Below are 14,711 nucleotides of genomic sequence, written 5' to 3' on the forward strand. Positions count from 1 at the left end.
TATAATTACTAGGTTTCCAGAGGTGCCTTTGGTAAGAGGAATTTGGCTCCTCTCTCTGAGTATCCTGACAGAATGCCTTGAGCCGTCAACAGGAAGCAAGATAGAAAGTAGCACACTTTTTATGCTGAGGGCTCAACATTGGGGGCCCAATATTAGGACAGTGGTTATAAACTAGGTGATAAATAAGATTCCCAGACTGTATTCCACAGTCTGGGCAAACTGCATTCATTGTTCAAGGATTAGTCCCTTTGGAAAAGAAAAAAAAGTGACTGCAAAGTGCTTTTTATCCAACCCAACATTTCCAATGACCTGGAAAGAGTCTAGACTAGCCAGCCCCCAGGTGAGACCTGGAGATCTCTTGGAATTGCAGCTTCAGACTGCAGAGACGGCTTGCCCTGCTATCTTGGAGGCACTGAGGCCCACTGAGAGGTTCCTTGGTGTGAAGATGTGGGTGCAATAAGTAAACTCCCTCCATGATTGTGGCTGTAATTTGCAGCCTGAAGAGCTACAGTTGCTCTCAACAGCTGTAACAGGGGGAAGAATTAACATGGTGGAGCTCCTGGTAGCTCAATAGCTGCTAGGGGTGGTGGGGGTGGGGGTAACAAATACAAATGCAATACAATCAATAAATAATAGCTCAACAAAGTAGCCTTACCTTGCATTCCCTGGGAAGGTGCTTCTTCTAGCCACGGCGTCCTCTGTCAGCCAGCAAGAGTCTCCTCCCAGGCTGAGAGGAAAGCACCTGACACTCAACTGGCCAAGGGTCAGGATCCTGCAAAGAACTACATCCAAGGAGTGGCCAAGCTGGGGCTCTCCAGCTGTGCATGGACTATAATTCCCTTCAGTTTGGCTACCCCTGGGCTCGCCTATGCAAGCCAGGCAGTGTCTCTCTACCACTGGGCCATCTTGACACCAGTCTGCTGCCTTTGCTGCCCCTGCTAGATGTAGGCATGTCCAGGGCTGGCACATAGTTGCCCCAGGCCCTGGGGTGGCAGAGGGAGGTTCTGATGGAGGAGCTCTAATTGCAGGCTTCTCAGGGGCAGCTTCTGGGGTAAGGTGACCAGATTTTAACATTGGGAAAGCAGGACACCACTGACTGGGGTTGGGGGCCTCTTGATTTAAAATTTGGTCTATATGGAGCAACAAAAAGTTTCATAGAACACATAGAATGCAAAAATAGTATTGAAATATATATATTTTAATTTCAACATAAGTACAATTTGCCAGGTACCCTCAGATGTCCCTCCAAAAGTGGGACAATCGGGTCACCTTAATCTGGGGCAAATAGAGTGGCAGCATCTACCGTCATCTCAGGGTCTCCCTGAGTTCCTTTCTTGGAGGCTTCCTCAGAGCTCACTCAGTGGTGGTCATCGCAGTGCCTGTAGCTTCTTCTCTGGATGGTCTGTTGGTGTGCCTCCCTCTTCATTCAACTTGTGGGTCCCTGGGGGGGACGGGACCTTATAGATCCTGTATCAGCACCAGCCGCCATGTGTCTAACTGGTAACTGAGATGTTCTTGTGATTTTGCACGTGCCCTCAGGCCTGTTGGTTCAATACAATGCACACATCTGTGAATGGGACACTGATGGACAGCTTGGTAATCTCGCCACTCTAGAGTGAGTAGTGATGGACAGGTGTCATAGAAGAGAGCACCTTCAGAGAAACTATCCCACCACACAACATTTAAAAAGCGGCCTCGCCAGCTTGTCCTTTGGCTAGGAATTTGTCCACAGAGTATGGTGGCAATCAGAGAGACACTCCACACCCAACTCTAGGAGGCTGAAATTGCAGTAGGGTTTCCATAGCCTGCTGCATTAGTCACAAAGTGTGTTGCAAAGTATTTTATTAATATGTGCTTCTCTTCATGCCAGTGTCATGAAGTAGGCTGAGAACAGGATTAAAGAGACCAAAGAGACCAAGACCAAGGTTCAAAATACCTTCCTTGAGCTGACTGGGAAACCTCGGGCCAGGAGTGTTCCCTCAGTATAGCCAACCTCATAATGTTGTGAATAGCTGTTTTTTTTTTTTTTTTTTTTGGGGGGGGGAGAGAGTTATGGCAGAAGAAAGGTTTTCCCCTTAGCCCATGTTGACATCTTCTGGCCTCTTCCATCTCTTCCTTCCTGACCCCCCACCATCTCCACCTCCTGTTGTTACTGGAGTCCGGAGAGGACCTTTCTCAAGAAAGCCCACCCCTCCTTTAAATTATGACTATGTGAAGCATCAAGCAAAACAGCTCCTTGGTGTGGCCGGCAGCCACAACAATCCTGGCGTGTCTTTTGCCAAATGCATCGTGCAGCAACTCAGAGAACCAAATAATTATTTAGACCTCTTTTGCGAAGCCATCGTAACAGAGAGATTAAGGAACCAAGAACTCCGAACACCGTTTTATTTGTATCGTTTCAGACTAAGCTTTTATTGTTTTTGATATTACAAACCATTTTTTGTTCTTTATTCACAAACCACTGTAGTGATATAAACACTAATTTCTAAAGACCGATATACACACTTGTCGGGTTTGAAGATTTGTAACTGTTTTGAAGTCACGATATTCTACATACAGTATTAATAATTTTCTTTAACTCAGAGTTCATAGTATCAGTAGTAATTCATATAACTGGGGGGAAAAAAACATTCTCTATATCAGACATACATTTGAATAAAATGAATGACCGGGGTGTCGTAGGAGTTTGCACAAAAATATTTCCCAACAGCATTGGTCAATCTCATCTGGTTGCAATTCCCTCTAAGAATTAAACACCAAATCATGATCGAGGGATGGGCCAAGGGAGAATATAGTCACATCATTAAAATTGGCCAACCAACTTAACCACTTTCTGCCATGCACCCACACATGTACAGCAGGAAATGTAGGTGTGCACACCCAAAATCTTTTATAGTCACTATAATATATATATATATATATTTCTCCAGGGTGCTTACAGATGTACAGTATTTGAATACTGGAGTCTTTGCAACAGCACGCTTGCCCTGATGTACACAGATATACAATTTTCTGCTCAAGATCAGTCTACCCCTCCCCAAACATGTTTTACACCTCAAAGGATTTTCCTGTTTTAAAGCGATGTAAATAAAGTGACAAATGTTTGAAGGAATCAATAATTCTGCTGTGCCTAGAATAAAAATAAAAATAAAAATAAGTACCCCACCTGGAGATCAGGCAGGGGAGAGGAGTAAAGTTGAATTAGAGCCGTACATCTGCCTAATGCGTAATATAGGCCTGGGGGGGGGGGAGAAGGGCTTGTGCTCCAGATTTTGAAAAAAGAGAAGGGCACATCTATAAGCAAGCACCCTCTGTTTTGGAACGTGATATCTCCCCACCGTGATGATGATGATGGGATAGATGCATCTAAGGAGTTGCCGTTCTAGCCCTTGCACTGATGTATTTGCCTCACTCTGCTCGCGAAATGTCTTGTGTTGGTGCAGACCCTGGATCCCTGCCCAAATGATTTCTATCTTTTATTTTTTTGCGGGCAAACCGGAGTCTTAAACTCAGGTTGGGAGCGGGTAGGATTGTGGCAAAATACTTACTGAATGAATGAAATGAACGAATCCCTCGAGTAAATTTCGGATAAATAATTCTGAACCTTGTTCTGGCAACTTTAAAAAACAAAAAATGAAAGTGGGGGACTCTTTGCTTTCTATCCATTAGGATTTTCCTCCAGTGCCAGAATTCATCTGCTCTCCTTTGCCTATTCTAAAATGCAAGCTGCTTTGGAAATACCCCTGGGTTTTAAATGCATCCTGGAAGAGGATGCTGAACGGAAAAAAAGACAGTAGGGCTATAGGAGCAGGATTAGTCCGTCAGTCCCCCTGGATTGTGGCTAGGATTGCAATGGGGGATAGAGGGTTAACATCTGCCACACACACCCTAGTAGTCTAGTCCCTCGTCAGCGGGAAGAGAACTTTTAGTGGGCATTTTCTTAAAATCAGTTAATACATTTTAACCCCCCCTTTCTCTCCCTCTTTCCCCTCTCGGTTTGGATTTGACGATACTTGACTAATTGTCCGTCCCTTTGATAGAAATGCTCCAGAAACCTCGTTTTCAAATCTTGTGAAACTTTATTGATGGTTATTGTTCAACTGATCATATTGCATGCACATTACGATGACAAAGAGAGAAAGCCTGGTCACAAACACTTTTTAAAAAGCAGAATCGTTTATAGCGAGTTGGCAGGTTCACAGCGGTGAATCGATCATTCTAAAGTGCTCGCCGGATTTGGGGCCAGCACAGGACACATGAGAATATAACTATCTGCAGCAGAACTGTGGCAAGACGGTTTCATTTATTTATTTATTTTTTCCTGCTTTTCTTAATTTTAAATACAAAAACAGAAGACCCCTGACAAACACCCCAAATTAGGTTAACTTGTAAACAGGACAACATGGAAAGATTTTTTTCAAACATATGCACAGACAAACTGCAATTTTTCAGCTGTGCTAGAAGCTGCCACGTTGGCACCTCTCTTGGGGGTGCCATAGGGGGAGGGGTCTGCCGGAGTGTGGGACTAGCACTTTCGGGTATATAGCAGTCTCCGTCCCGCCTCCGCCTCTACGTAGGTTGCCTCGGGCCCAGATAATAGTAGTAGCAGTCATGACAATAATAAGAGAGTAACCGTGATGGGCTTGGGTATGGAAAACGGAACGAAAGGGCAGGGTTCGGAACAACGTGAAAAACTGCAGTTTGCTTACACAACACGGCCATGTTTCAAAAAGTACCAAGCGGATGAAAGTACCACGATCATCTCTACTCCATGGTTGCAGTTACTTGTAAATTTTGAGTATGAGTAGCATTTAAATTCTGCAAAAATGATAAATGTGTTTGTCTCTACCCCTTGGGCTACTGGACGGAAAATCTAAAAGCGTCATAAGGTGTGTACATTTCTCTCGAACGGAATAATTACACTGCACAGATGTAAATTTTTATACACTTTTTTTTTGTTTGTTTGTTTTGTTTTTCTTAAACCGGTACAAAGAATTTAAGTTTTTATTACTTTCTTTTTTTTTTTTTTGGAAAAAAAAAGAAAGAAAAAAAAAATAGAAACAGTGCTATTTTTTTTTAAGCTTTATTATTATTATTATTAATTTTTTTTAATCCTCCCATAATATAAAAGTCTGCAATGATATCAATAATTTATTATACTGGAAGAAATATAAAAAAGAATGCTTGTTCATGATCTAACTAGCAGGTATTTCATTTATTTATTATTTCTTTCTTTATTTTTTGCCTAAAGAACTAGTCTATGACTGGTGCTTAATACTGCCTGGTGGATTGCATTGGAAGGGTGCCTTGGACAGATTCTAATTAGATTTGTATGTACAGGTGTCAGTTCAAGCACCCCCTTCTTCTCCGCCCCTCCCTCCCTCCCTCCCCCGCCCCGCCCCCCCCTCAAAATTAACAACGAAACCTTTGGCTTTGAAGGAACAGTGAATCATTTGAGACAAGCTGAGCTAAGGTGCAGTGGGGATCTCAGATGAACCCCCACCCGCCTCTCTTCTCCTCTCCTCTCCTTCCCTTTCCTTTGGAAAACTAAAATAAATGCTCGATGCAGGAAAATAATCATTGTAATAATAATAATAATAATAAAAAAGAGATGTCACTTACACTTTTACAAAACAAGTGAGGAAATCCCGATAGCTTAATATTCAGCATATATAATTCATTTACATGATATAGCATGTCTTGATTGTGGCCCTCAAAACAGTATTTTTCTTTTTTTTTTTTAAAAAAAACTCATTTCTAGCAGCTTTCTAGGTCAACCACAACAATGGAAATAAATAATGGTTCCTAATAATTGATAAGAACAGAACCCAAACTTTCTACAGTCGGCAAACTAGGCAACTTCATAAATTAAAAGACCCACAATATTAAAATACACAGAACAAAATATCTGAGGTATAAGATAAAAAATGTAGATTTTTTTTTCCTCTTTTTAAATTTTTGTTTGTTTGTTTAGAGTTGCTAAAATGATGCACTACTGCATGTATTGCAATACCCAGGCCTCGGAAAGCTTCCTTTTCCCCTCACATGGGAAGGGCATTATGGTTTTGTCATTTAGTATGGAGCAAACCGGCTGTATCCCCCTCGATATATACTAGCCTGCAATGAAGAGAGAACAAGGCCGACATCATCAGCATGGCTCCTAGTCTTGGCATCAGTCAAGGGTGCAAAAGCATTCTGAAACAAAGCAATGTGACGGGTTGTTTTTTCACTTCTGCGTTCTTCACAACCAGATTTGCACAACCACTGCCCTGCCTGGCTCTGGGGGGCACGCATCCGTCAGACCCCCACTGAGCACGCTCAGGCTGGGGCAGACCCACGGGGGAATCGATTAGTTAGTCAGATCCTTCAGAGAGAGAGAAAAAAAGGGGGGGGGAAGACCCCAGAGAAATGGCAGAGAAATAACTGGAGGTTTGTGACGGGCACCTGGGGAGAAATGATCTCAAAAGGCGGGGTTGAGGAGTCAAACGGCTGGGTTGAAAAACTCAGAATCATCTGCGGTTAGAGATGCCAGTTCGATGCCCTAACCCTAACCCCGCCCTACCCCCAAAGTCTCCAGGTGTTCCCCAACCCAGAGCTGGCAACCGTATCTGCCCTTTTGAAAAGGTACTGGCAAAAATCTACTGTAGAGTAATTTTGCTCTTGGTGATCAAAATCTCCTTGGCTTTCCTCAACATTCAAGGGAAACTCTTTTGGCTTTTAGGTACAAAGAAGGCTCTCTATGCCTCTTTTGCACATGGGAGTGAAGCCCCTTCATTCCTTGCCCTTTAGATCATGCCCTGAGGCGCCTGCCAAGGCCTCAACCATCCCCAAAACAACTGTCAGGGCTGTCGTAGGCTGGAAAGTGACAAACCTGGGATGGAGATGAAATGAAGAGATAAAAGGGTCTCTCCCCCTTCCTCCTTCCCCAAGCAAACATCATACTTGTGATCGTGGATCATAAGTTTCAACCCTGTGGGTTTATTTTGTAGCATTTATAAGCCACCTTTCTCCATGTTGTTGGCCCTTCAGAGGAATTGGCTGGCCGCTCTGTGAGATGGGAGGCTGGACGAGATGACCTATTGGTCTGATCCAGCAGACTTGTTCTTATTTACAAAACAAACAAACGAACAAACAAAAAACCCCAAAACAAAACCCAGAAAGTTCTACAGCACCAACTTCCATTCCATTGCGGACAGAGGAAAGAGTCCATGGGCATTCCTTCTGAGTTCAGGGAGATTAGTTGTAAACCGGATTCTTGAAGCTTGGTCTATCCATGCCGGGGAATGAGGTGGCAGAGCGCATCCATGCTGTGTGCGCACCCAACACTCCCCATAAATAGAAAACTGGCACGAAACCTTTCTCCCTATTGAGGCCGCTTTCTATTTGCAGGGAGTTTCTGCCGTTTCAGGAGATGACACCCCATTCCGACACGGTGCGATCCATTCTGCCACCACAGAACCCCACCCTGTGCAGGAGTTACCACCAAGGCCCAAATGTTTTCTGGCTAATAATTATGCAGACCCCCCCCCCCATCAGTGGGTTCATTTCCCACCTCCTTTCAGTGCCCCACAGATTGGACAGGGGTGCTCATGTGGCAGGAGGAGCCGGTGGGTTTTATTTTGGGACAAGAAAACGAAAACTATCTATGGCACAGCGAAAATAAGCTGATCCCCCTGCAGAGAGGGGAATGCATCCTGAGCAGCTTCCCCTGTCGCAGTGACTGGGGCCTCTTTGCCCCCCTGCTCTTAGCGCTTGTGGGGCAGATTGAGTCCCTGCAGGTTTTGGAGCCTACGCAACCGTTCCCCAGCCTTTTTGCATTTGCAAGCCCCGTTGGAATCCGGACCCTAGCCCAGCCCGGCTGCTGCAGGAGGCAGAGCTAGCCACGCCATGTCGGAGGGTGAAGCCCTGCATGGCTCTTCAGGAAGCCCTGCTGGCCAAAACACTTGATGGACACCAGGAAAGGCGTCAGGCCCACTGTGACCGTGGGCACGATGTGGGGGATTGGAGGTAACGGGCACTAGCCCAGCAAAAGCTAACCATGCCTCCCGAAATGGACCCGGGCTTGCAAGCCAGTCTCACCCCACTGCTCTCAACGGGGCACGGTTGTGACTGTTTTGCAGAGCGGGCCTCATCATCCTGACGAGATGAATACGGTTCCGTTGTTGGCCTCGGATGAACTTTCTCATGCTCCAAAGGACCGTGGGGGAGCATGAATGTGTGGGGGAGCTTTCCACAGGTGCTTGGAAATGTGCCTCGTAGGAGTGATGGGTATGAAATAGCTCCAGGTTCATTGTCTGTATCCAAAACTGACAGCAGAACGGTCCAAGTCCCTCACTATTCTGCCTCCCGTCCCCACACTTCTGGACAGCTCTCAGTTTATAATAAGGGGAGAAAGAGCAGGGCTCTGGGCTGGCTGACAGGAAGGCCCTGCGATCTTGGTTCCTGCCCTTTGGGCTATAATCACTGGTGTCACTTGAACCTGGGGGCTATGCAAATCCAAGGCCAAAAACGAAAAAAGAAGGGAGGGGGAGCGAGAGAGGGGGGAGAGAAATGGCCGGCACCATGAAAGGATTTCATTTGTGATGGATTTAATTATCAAAATGACTAATTATTCCATTAAGGCGAGTGCTCGGCTAGGTGATATTCGCAAAATTAAAAAAAAAAAAGAAGAAAGAAAAAAAAAAAACCCCAACCCAAAACTTACATGCACTACATTGCCAAGAAATGAAGACATTTATCAAGTTTACCGGGAAGGATTAATGTGGCATTTTAGCTGCCGTTAGCATAAGGGACAAATTCAATTAAGGGGAAAGTGAGAAGATGTCAACCGTGCTACGAACCGGGTACGGCAGCGGGAGGGGGGGAGGAGCCGGGGAGGGGAGGAGAGACGGAAATCAGCACTTACCACGGCACCAACGCCGTAGGTGGTTGCGGGAGTAAGTGTGTGGTGGTAGGGGTCTGCAGCATAAAGTCGTCCGTAACTAAAAAGAAAGCAGAGCTGGCGATTAATAAAGAAATTGCCTTCAAAGGAAGAACAGAGGTTAAAAAGGGAGGGAGGGAGGGAGGGGGGGCTCACAAGATGGAGGCCCTCGGCCATTTCCCCCGCCATCCAATTACACTGCGAAGGAGCTGACTCAGCACTTTACGGCAGCAATATCCTCTGGGAACGTGCGTTCCGTCGACAAATGGAAGTGATGAAAGGAACACAAATGCATAATTAGCTTTGTGAGATTAGCACTCGGCGGCCGACCGGCAGGGCTGCTGGAGGAGGCGCAGCATTTCCGCTCTCCCTTTCTTCTTAGGGCCTCCCCGCTGGTCCTCGGGGCCAGGTTAGAAATCCCCCAGGAGACATAGGGACGTATGAGGAGCTTCCCAGATGGGGGTGCAACGAGATGAAGAGGCAAGGGTGCCTTTTCAAGCCGGATTTGGGGGCAACCTCCCCCCACCCCCCGGTGCCTCTACCACCGTGCAGAACTCAAGGACTGGGAGGGAGGACTCTGAAGCCCCCAGGGCCGGGAGCGGCTTCTCCACCTGGGGGCTCCATTCAGCTTGGCCAAAAACAGGCAGAAACCTGGGGGTTCCTAAGGTTGTGGCTTTTTCATGGCAACAGACTCCCACACACAACTTGAAACCTTCTCTCTCCTCCTCCTGAATCTGTCTGGGTTTCTTCCCAGGATTCTTTGGTTAGGACCCTGGATGTGGATTGACGGGTTTAGGCTTGAAGGCAGTAGTGCCTTCGGAGAGATATTTGCCGCTTTTTGGCTAGGGGTACAGCCCCTCATCCCGTACGACCTGCCAGGCCTTGCTGGCTACACATCTTCCTGCCCTTTACTGCCTGCTCTCTCTTTCCCCCCTCCTGCTCTTTTCTATTCCCCTATTTCCAGCCTGAGTAGGCCTTTACTCCCAAGAAGCCATTGCTGCTGAGGAGGCTAAGGTGGCCTCAGGTCCCTGTCCTGCGTCTCCAGCTGCATGTCCGGCATGGGGCTCCTGTTGGGTATATCAAGGGCCCATTTAAAAAGCAGCCGGAGGGGGGATTTATCTGCTTAAATCTTAGGAGAAGGCACACCATTCCCCAACCAATGTTCTCTAACATAAAAAAAAGGTTTTGGCCCAAGATGTTTACAATATTAACCTGTGAAACAGTAAGAAGCAAAAACAGAGCTGAAACCTTTCCCCTGAACTCAAGCTCCTCCATGCCTCTCTGTTCAACTTTTCACTTCATCACACAATGTTCACTCCAGCATGGGAACAGGCTCGTCCTTGCTTATCAACACAGCAAACTAAAAGGCTGACTCACTAATCAGTCAGCATGGAATGAGAACAACAGAGACCTCGGAATCCCTCTTGTGACATTGAAGGGCCCTCAAAGGCAATTGTTGCTGGATATCCATCCATCCATCTCTTTCTCATCTGTCTGTCCGTCTTTCCATCCATCCATCCATCCATCCATCCATCCATCCATCCATCCATCCATCCACATCCATCCATCCATCCATCCATCCATCCATCCATCCATCCATCCATCCATCCATCCATCCTCTTGCCATTCGTTTGCGTGGCCTCCTGTCCTCTACCCAGGACAAGAGAAGTGCAGGGAAGCAGAATGTGATACAATCAGGGGAGAAGATGCAACCAGGGGACCATTCAGAGCTGACATCTTAAGCAGAAATGCTGCATCTTGGACATCATGTGGTTGTGCTAGTCATTGCCTTTGGGAACCCTTTGATTATTTATGGCTGGCCTTCCTAATGCAGTCACAATGTCTTACAAAACCCTTCTAATGGTAGGGTATGATCCTGGCTAGAAGCACATGATCTCCTTTTTGTAACCCCTCTCTCTGTTGGCTAGGGTGGTGCCTGGTGCACCCCCATAGTTAAAACTGGTCCCCAGGGTACAAAGGTCAATTCCCCTGGAGAACACGGCTCCCTTGGGAGGGGGGCCCTGCGATGTTATATGCTGGTAATGCCCTTCCTGTTCTCACACCCTGCCCATCCCAGGTTCCAACCCCCAAAATCTCCAGGACTTCCCCAACTCAGGGGGGCAGTTTTTCAGAAGACCATTTTGGAAATGCTTTGGCTACTGGAGGGACGCAGCACGTAGACCCCTGCAGAGCCTCCTGTTACCACTTGGTGTGCACGAGAGACGGGGTCGGGCAGGAGGTCTTCAGCCACCCCCCACAATGCAGTACACCAACACAGAGGAGAGAATTTAGGGTGGTGCAAGTGTCCTTCTGCAGCACTACGTAAAACCTTGCATGGACCGATGCTGCCGTCCGCTCACGCTCCCCACAGCCAACTAACCAAAGCCCCCTTGCACCAGAGCAACCCAAGCCACGCAATACTCCTGAGTATCACAGGACAGCAGAGGGGGAAAGGCTTGCAGGCCACCCCCATGCTCGGTGCTAGCACATTTCTAGCAGTCAGATGCTCAGCCCTTGCCTGAAGAGCAGCACTGCTCTTCAAAAGTGTCTCAAACGGAAACCTGCTCATGCTGACTAGAGCGGCAGGGCACCAGCCTGCCCTCTTTGACATGAGAGAGTCCTTCTGGCATCCGAACAGCTTGCGCATGTCCCCTTTCGTTCTCCTCCAAGCTGAGCACACCCCGGTTCCTTCAGCCTTTCATCGCAGGACTCCTTTTCCTGATCCCGGTCACCTTCGCGGCTCAAATAAATAAAATCAGAGTGTGCACAGCCTCACTCCTTATGCACCCTCTCTAATAACGGTTCACATATGCACCACGTGACACCGACAGCTCGCCAGACCTGTCCCTCCCAACCACGACAAATTTACCAATGTGTAGGGTCAGGCAGCAGGCCAACCTTGCAAGGGTTGGCAGAACCTCGTTGAGACGGCTAGGTGAAGTGGCTCTCCAGGGTTACTTTGCAGGCCATAGATCCGTAGCTCTTGTGGGAAACTAAGCCTGTGCAATGGCTTTTGCAAGGACTTCCTCATAGGGCTGGCAACTGGGGCTGAAAGGACCCAAGTGAGCAGGACTCCTAGTGCTGAGGCCTTTACTCCTTGCCCACGTACTCTCCCCCTGTTGTGCCGCTGGTGGTTTTCCTTGCTGCACTAGTTCTAATTGAACAGAACCTCTCTCTCTCTCCATGCGTGTGACATTCTGGCCCCGCTGGGGAGGGGGGAGGTGACCTTTGCTTCAGGAGATCCATGTAGATGGTCTAGAGAGGGAGCTCTCCCTCTCCCCCTCTCTAGCAAAGGAAGATCCTGCCTAGGGAAAGAGGAAAGTCACCATCTCTGGACAGGGGCGGAGGGAGATCTGCCCAGCTCTGGTCGCCTTGGGAAGAGCCATGCTTTCCCACACCTAGCTACAGGCACGGAGAGGACCAGAAACGTTGAAGGCTGGCGAGAGGCAGACCCTTCCCACATGCAGCCTTTCTTTCTGGCTCGCTCTGTGTCTTTCCCGGAAGCCGGGTAATGTCCCCAAGAGGCCCGTTTCCCTCCAGCCAAGTTGCAGAGACTTGAGGGGAGGCAAAAAGTCTGCCCACACACACAAGCCTCTTTCCTGCTTCTTTAGGAAATGCACTTAGCCAGCTGTACAGCTGCACCGTCTAAGGACTGCAGGTGCTCCCGTCTGAGCGGGGCAGAACTCCCCGAGAGCCGTGCTAGTGTCGGCGTGTGGCACCAATCATGCCCCTGCCCCTCTTGCGCTGTTTTGTCCTCCACGGGGCCCTGGAGTGCAGCCCCCTCTCCCCCACCTCCGTTTACAAATTGCAGAGGCCCGTCTCGCCTTAATCTTGTCAAGTCGTCGCGTTTGGCTAGCCATGCGGACTGACCTAGAAGAACTGTGAGCGGCAGAGAGGCAAGCTGTCAAAGAGATAATGACGAGGTTTGCCAGTGTTCCTCGCTGGGGGAGAGGGGAGGATTAATCAAACTTCCAACTATGCAAGGAGAGAGGATAATCCGAGTGTTTACTGGATTGCACTGTGTGTGTGTGTGTGTTTATGTCCCCCCCTCCCCATTCATCTCCTGCCCCATAGGGTAAGAAGCATGACTTAATAGCTAACCTGCAATGGTTTCCTTTCGTTTTCAAAAAGCAAACCAAGCCCCATAGAAAAGCTACATGCAAGTCTTTACAGCAGCAATAAAGTATTTTAAAAGGTAATTTAATTGCAACGTGTATTTTAGGTGTTTTGGTGGTGCAGCATTAATCTACTAGCTTTTTTTTTTCTTTTCTTATGGGGAGGAAAAGAAAGGCCTGCCTTAAATATGGCAATGGCAGAGCCAAACGTTGGGATTTCTCTTCCGTCCCCACCCCATACAAAGTGGAGAGGGAGCCCCTGTCGTCCGCTGCAAAATGGGCCCTCAGGGTCCAAGCAACACGAAAATGGAACAAAAAACAACACGAAAATGGACCAAGAGTAATTGATGATCATTTTCAAATGGCTCACCCGTTCATAGTAATCTGCTAAATAAATAATGACCACTCTTTTGCTGGGTTATCTGAGCTCCCCGGAGGAAGGACACTCCTTCTGTCGTCCCCCAGCCCGCCCCATGACCTTGGAGTTAGCCCCAGACAGTAGTTCCTGATAAGGCCAAATCAATGGCTGTTGTCTCTTTTCCATTCTGCTGCTTCTGGCCCAATCTCTGCAGTAATATCTAAGTATGTATATTCTAATGCAGGGATTTCTCACTGGTTGTGGTTATGCTCACATAGACCTATGATGGGAACAACATGCACAAAAAACCCCACTCATTCAAATTTGCACATGCCTAGAGATATTTTTTTAAAAAAATCACACAATCACTCTTTTGTTGTTGTTGTCGACACAGCTGTTGGTACCTCAAACTCCAAAATTTCTACCTGCATCCCAGACACCATATATGCAATCAGAGTGATGCTTTGCTAAAATCCACAACCTCGCAACTGCTGCTTTGTCATTTTGGCAGGGCAGAAATTGTACAGTCTAATTCACACACTCAAAAAACACACACACGCGTGCGCGAACAAAACATTGGTTCAGCAAAACCAGAAACCGGATGACAAAATACAAAAAGGAAGAAGGAAAAGGAATGGGATAGCTAAGTTTAAGACAGAAATAACTGCAAATAGGTTCAGTATTTTTTTCTCAATATTTTTGGAAATATTAAAGGGAGTTTGATATAATCTACTGGCAACCATTCATTGGCACGAGCAGAGGCTGCCTTCCAAATGCTAGTTTTCATTCTCCATTAAAGCAACACAACAGAAGCAAAACAAACCATGGACACCCCCAAATATTGTCTCTGACTGATCACAAGAGTTTCCCATTGATTTAGCCACTAAAGCATTACTTGATTGATCTACCTGGTTAAAGCCTGCGGGCCTAATTACTCATCTGCTTCCTACAGGGAGCAAATCTGCCAAAATCACAACAGGTAACCCTCAAACATTCTTGCTGCCGATCTTTGCAATGGCATATTAGGAGAAAAAGATCATTCTGAAAGTGAGTCATTCTGTGGATGTGTGTCTTACTGCTTCAGATCAGTCCGGTCCTCTTAGAGCAAAACCTTGGGGGTCCCCTTAGAAGTGGTCCATCGAAATACTGATTTTATGAACTTAGGCAGATGGTGAGTGGGTGGGCAGGAAGGGATGTGCCAGTGTTTGTCTGCTGTGGCTCTTCATGGCATACCCAGGGAGTTGCTGATTGCTGCCGTGGAATGGTAGGTGAATTTCCTCCAGGCTAGGCTGCATTTTTTGGGGGTGGGTGGGCACAA

The 14,711-nt window shown here is 47.2% G+C and overlaps 1 protein-coding gene across 22 annotated transcripts in view; it reads right to left on the reverse strand.

Moving 5' to 3' along the window:
- Positions 1 to 2,382: 2,382 nt before the first annotated feature.
- Positions 2,383 to 14,711, reverse strand: part of RBFOX1 (RNA binding fox-1 homolog 1) — an 832,795-nt gene continuing 820,466 nt past the window's right edge. For all 22 annotated transcript variants that reach the window (XM_077316478.1, XM_077316476.1, XM_077316480.1 and 19 more), the window contains 2 exons: positions 8,906 to 8,981; positions 2,383 to 6,195 (listed from right to left, as the gene is read on the reverse strand). In XM_077316478.1, coding sequence (XP_077172593.1) covers position 6,195; positions 8,906 to 8,981 — 77 coding nt within the window. In that variant the 3' untranslated portion in view covers positions 2,383 to 6,194. The remainder of the gene's footprint in view (positions 6,196 to 8,905; positions 8,982 to 14,711) is intronic.

This window comes from Paroedura picta, chromosome 17 (assembly GCF_049243985.1).
Source record: "Paroedura picta isolate Pp20150507F chromosome 17, Ppicta_v3.0, whole genome shotgun sequence".
Taxonomy (NCBI): domain Eukaryota; kingdom Metazoa; phylum Chordata; class Lepidosauria; order Squamata; family Gekkonidae; genus Paroedura; species Paroedura picta.